The 5,449-nt window shown below is 43.2% G+C and overlaps 1 protein-coding gene across 1 annotated transcript; it reads left to right on the top strand.

The window, feature by feature from the left end:
* Positions 1 to 2,361: 2,361 nt before the first annotated feature.
* Positions 2,362 to 4,256, top strand: LOC138882957 (uncharacterized). The gene is made up of 3 exons (XM_070163606.1): positions 2,362 to 2,596; positions 3,712 to 3,770; positions 3,963 to 4,256. Exons 1-3 carry the CDS (start codon positions 2,362 to 2,364, stop codon positions 4,254 to 4,256), a joined length of 588 nt encoding a protein of 195 aa, XP_070019707.1.
* The last annotated feature ends 1,193 nt before the right edge of the window (positions 4,257 to 5,449 follow it).

The raw sequence follows: 5,449 nt of genomic DNA, 5'->3' as shown, positions 1-5,449 counted from the left end.
CGGGGTCGTGTTCCAATCACAAAACATCTATCAATAGAGGCTTGTAGACATATCATGTCGGTTAATGCAGTATGTTGGGCTTGTAGGCCCTGTACGTATATTTTGCTGGCTTTTCAGTTGTAGTAATTATGACGGCCTTGCCAGCCCAGCTTTATGTTGATGTTAGCCAGCGTTAGTGTCCATTTAGTTTTATATTTTGTATCGCACATTATCTTGCAATGTGGCCCATACTCAAAGTATGACATTACATGTTCAGAATCTCTTAGTCGCAAGTGGTACGCAAGGATATATGAGGCACTAGGTGTCTGTCTCGCCCCCGGGCTCGGGGCATGACAAAAGTGGTATCAGAGTAGTTCTGTCCTAGGGAGTCTACAAGTTGTGTCTACTAGGGTCTTGTTTATAAATGTGTGGTGCACCACATTATATAAGTAGGGGACTAAAAGGCATTTAGGAATTGGTTACCCTTCTTTCAAATCTAAATCGTGTTGTAGTAGCACTGAGTTATAGGAAATTTAAGTTAAACTTACGTGTTGATGTTTGCATGCACAGATAACGGTAACTAGGAAGACTATAGCTAGCTAGAGGAGAGAAACAACAGTAGGTGAGGGGACTAGTAGGGTACCCCCAGTAGATGGGGCCCAATCGTAGTCGCAGGGAAAGACCCCTACACAGCGATTGCCGGCTCCTCCACCACCTGAGGAGATTCCTAGGGAGACTGCACATCCAGTTCCCCATCCGCTTCCATCAGAGCAGGACTTGAGCAGTGCGATGCATTTGTTGGCACATTTGATAGCTACGCAATAACAGGCTAGGGCATGCACTAGTGCAGGACCTTCTGAGGGATCTGGGAGTTCAAAGGTCCGAGAGTTTATTGCTTTGAATCTCTCAGAGTTCACGGGGACAGATCAAAGGGAGGACCCGCATGATTTCATAGATCATCTTCATAGGATCTTTTGGGTTATACATGCCACGGAGAAAAAGGTAGTTGAGTTAGCAACTTTTCGATTTCGAGATATAGCCATCCTTTGGTATAAGGGATGGGAAAGGTCCAGGGGGCGTAATTCACCTCCTGCTATTTTGGAGAATTTTCAGATGCCTTATTTGACCAGTACTTACCACGAGAGATCCGACAGGCCTGACTCGATCAGTTTCTAGCCCTCAAGCAGGGCAATAAGAGTGTTCGAGAATATAGTTCCGTTTTGACTCATTGGCTAGATATGCACCATCCATACTTGCTACTATGTGGGAAGAATCCACAAGTTTATAGCAGGATTGGCCCTAGAGTTGACTGAGGCGTGTGCCACCGCTGCATTGTAGGATAGTATGGATATCTCCCGGATTCAGGCATTTTCCTAGAATATAGAGAGGGGTAGGCATCGACAGTAGAGTACGAAGAGGACTGAGTCAGGTCAACGTATGAGGATGAGATTTGCAAGGTCTTAAGAGTAGTCTTAGGGTAGTTATAGGCCCCAGTACTTCGAACGGCCACCTAGACCTCTACCACCTCAACTATAGTGTTACAAGTATGACTGTTATACTCAATCAGGACTAGGTGAGAGCTCCCAGGCATCAAGTTTACAGTGACAATGAGGTTCAGGGCAGACATGGTCGGTTCCACTACGGTATGCCATCTGCGGTAGAGGACATTTGGGCCAATGCCGAGCCGATTCTGATGCTTGCTATACATGTGGACATCCGAGGCATATGATGCGAGATTGCCCAAATAGAGATTTTGGGGGTATGGTGGAACCAGCGAATTCAGCAACAGGATCAGCTATGTTCGTGCATCCTTGAGGGCGCGAATCTCAGTCTTCGGCTGGTAGAGGTCGAGGTAGAGGTAGATCGTCCAGTTCAAATGGTAGCCAGAATTGTATCTATGCGCTAGCAGGTCGACAGGACCAAGAGTCATCACCAGACATTGTGACAAGTATGTTGACCATTTTTGCTCACGATATTTATGCCTTGATAGACCTAGGATCTACTTTATCTTGTATTACCCCATTTGTCGCGCAGAAATTTGGTATAGTGAGTGAAATACTAAGTGATCCTTTTGCGGTATCTACATCGGTCGGAGAATCGATTATCGGTAGACACGTTTACCGAGGTTGTACGATATCAGTTTGTGGTCATCAGACCTCAGCCGACCTAGTTAAGCTAGAGATGTTGGATTTTGATGTTATCATGGGCATGGACTAGTTGCCAACTTGTTATGCCACGGTTGATTGTCGAGCAAAGACAACCAGATTTCATTTTTCGGGTGAGCCAATTCTTGAATGGATAGGTAATAGAGTGACACCCAGAGGTAGGTTTATTTCCTATCTGAAGGCGAGGAAAATGATCGCAAAAGGGTGCATTTATCATATGCTGCGAGTTAAAGATGTGAATGTTGAGATACCTACACTTCAGTCCATTCTGGTAGTCAAAGAGTACGTGGATGTATTTCCAGATGAACTTCCAGATATTCTTCCAGAGCGAGAGATTAATTTTGGCATCAATTTGCTTCTAGGAATGCAACCAATATCCATCCCTCTGTATATAATGGGACCTGCTGAATTAAAGGAGTTGAAGGAGCAGTTAAAAGATTTACTGGAGAAAGGTTTCATCAGACCCAGTACCTCACCTAGGGGTGCACCAGTATTGTTTGTACGGAAGAAAGATGGCTCGCTAAGGATGTGTATCGATTATAGGCAACTGAACAATGTAACTATTAAGAATAAGTATCCCCTTCCAAAGATAGACGACTTGTTTGTTCAGTTGTAGGGAGCTAGATGCTTTTCACAAATAGATTTGAGGTCGGGATACCACCAGGTCAAAGTTCGGGAGAAAGATATTCCCAAGACAGCATTTAGGACCCGATATGGCCACTTTTAGTTCCTTGTTATATCCTTCGGGTTGACGAATGCACCTGCCATATTTATGGACTTGATGAATAGCCTATTCTGGCCATATTTGGATCTATTCGTGATAGTCTTTATTGATGATATTCTGGTTTATTCACGTTCAGAGGATGAGCATGTGGATCACCTGCGAACAATACTCCAAACCTTCCGTGATAATAAATTGTATGCTAAGTTTTCTAAGTGTGAGTTCTGGTTAAAGTTCTTAGCATTCTTGGGGCATATTGTATCCGACGGAGGTATAAAGGTAGACACTCAGAAGATTGAGGCTGTGAAATCCTGGCCTAGACCTACCACTCCGATAGAGATTTGTAGCTTTCTAGGCTTAGCAAGATATTACCGGAGGTTCGTAGAGGATTTTTCTTCTCTTTCAGCACCATTAATAAAGCTGACGCAGAAAGAGACTAAGTTTCAGTAGACAGGGGCCTGTGAGCAGAGTTTCTAAGAGCTTAAGAACATGTTGACCTCAGCGCCAGTTCTAGCATTTCCAGAAGGTCCAGATGGTTATGCCATGTATTGTGATGCCTCAGGTGTCAGGTTAGGATGCGTCCTGATGCAACATGAGAAAGTAATTGTGTATGTTTCATGACAGTTAAAGAAGCATGAGTAGAATTATCCAACCCACGACCTCGAATTAGCTGCGGTTGTCTATGCACTTAAGATATGGCAGCATTATTTATATGGTGTTCATGTTGATTTGTTCGCATATCATAAAATCCTGCAATATATCTTCAAGCAAAAGAGTTGAATTTGTGACAGAGGTGATGGCTTGAGTTATTAAAAGACTACAATGTTAACATTCTCTACCATCCAGGGAAAGCTAATGTTGTAGCAGATGCCTTAAGTCGCCAATCTATGGCTAGGTTAGCACATGTAGAGGCCGAAAAAAGACAATTAACTAGATAGATTCATCAATTGGCTTGTTTGGGGATTCGGTTAGTTGACTCTGGTAATGGAGGACTTGTACTCCAAAATACTGCAAAATCATCTCTCATAGTTGAAGTAAAGGAGAGACAGTACGAGGACCCATAGTTAGTCAAATTGAGAGAGCGGGTTCCCCAACAGAAGAAGTCGGTGTTAGAACTCAAAGGAGATGGAGTTCTCAGATACAGGGGTGGTTTGGATGTTCCAGATATAGCAGGTCTACGAGACAGGACTATGTCAGAGGCACATTATTTATGGTACTCCATTCGCCCTAGGTCAACGAAGATGTATCATGACATTAAGGAGGTGTATTGGTGGAACGATATGAAGAAGAACATTGCTGAGTATGTCACTCAATGCCCTAGTTTCCAGCAAGTGAAGATAGAGCACCAGAAGCCCGGAGGGCTAATGCAGACCATAGAGATCCCGACATGAAAATGGGAGGCGATAAACATGGACTTTATCATGGGTTTACCTCATTCTCAACGTATTTCGATTCTATATGGGTGATAGTCGATAGGCTCACGAAATCAGCTCATTTCCTACCGATCAAATCTACTTATACAGTAGAAGATTATGCAAAGTTATATATTAAAGAAATAGAGCAATTAGACGGAGTGCCAATATCTATTATATCTGACTGTGGGGCCCAGTTTACAGCACATTTTTGGAGGTCATTTCAGAAAGGTCTAGGAAGTCAGGTGAATCTCAACACAGTTTTTCATCCATAAACGGATGGACAAGGCGAGCGCACGATTTAGACGCTCGAGGATATGTTGAGAGCATGTGTGATGGATTTTAAAAGAAGTTGGGATGAACATCTACCTCTTATCGAGTTTTCATATAATAATAGTTACCATTCTAGTATCCAGATGGCTCCGTACGAGGCTTTATATGGGCGCGGGTTCAGATCTCCTATAGGGTGGTTTGATGTTAGAGAATCTGGGTTACATGGGCCAGACCTGGTTCAGCAGGCCATAGAAAAAGTAAAGCTTGTCCGGAAGCGACTGTTGACAGCTTAGAGTCATCAGAAGTCATATTCTGACATGCGGCGACGAGATTTAGAGTTCGAGGTTAATGATTGGGTATTCTTAAAGGTGTCACCTATGAAAGGTGTGATGAGGTTTGGAAAGAAAGGCAAGCTTAAACCACGGTATATTGGGCCTTATAGGATCATTCGAAGAGTAGTCCAAGTAGCTTATGAGTTAGAATTGCCCTCGGAATTGGAGTTTGTTCATCCCATTTTTCACGTATCTATGTTACAAAAGTGCATTAGCGATCCTACCCAAGTGGTGCCCACAGATGATGTACAGATTACAGAGGACTTGTCATACGAGAAAATTCTGGTTGCCATCCTAGACCGACAAATCCGCAAGCTACGAAATAAGGAGATAGCATCCGTGAAGGTTTTATGGAGAAGTAAGAAGGTGGAAGAGATGACGTGGGAAATATAGGAAGAAATGAAGTCTAAATAACCCCACCTATTTTAAACTGAAGATATGACTCGAGGGTATAAACTCTCAGGCATGTAGGTCATCAGGTAAACTCTCATTTTTAACGCTTAGAATTTATAATGGACAGTTGTGTAGAGCCAAATGTTGTTATTTATAGACAGTGGCCATGTGTGG

Source organism: Nicotiana sylvestris, chromosome 12 (genome assembly GCF_000393655.2).
Source record: "Nicotiana sylvestris chromosome 12, ASM39365v2, whole genome shotgun sequence".
NCBI classification, from domain to species: domain Eukaryota; kingdom Viridiplantae; phylum Streptophyta; class Magnoliopsida; order Solanales; family Solanaceae; genus Nicotiana; species Nicotiana sylvestris.
Note: the sequence above shows the minus strand (reverse complement) of the source record. Positions and strands in the feature narration are given on the sequence as shown.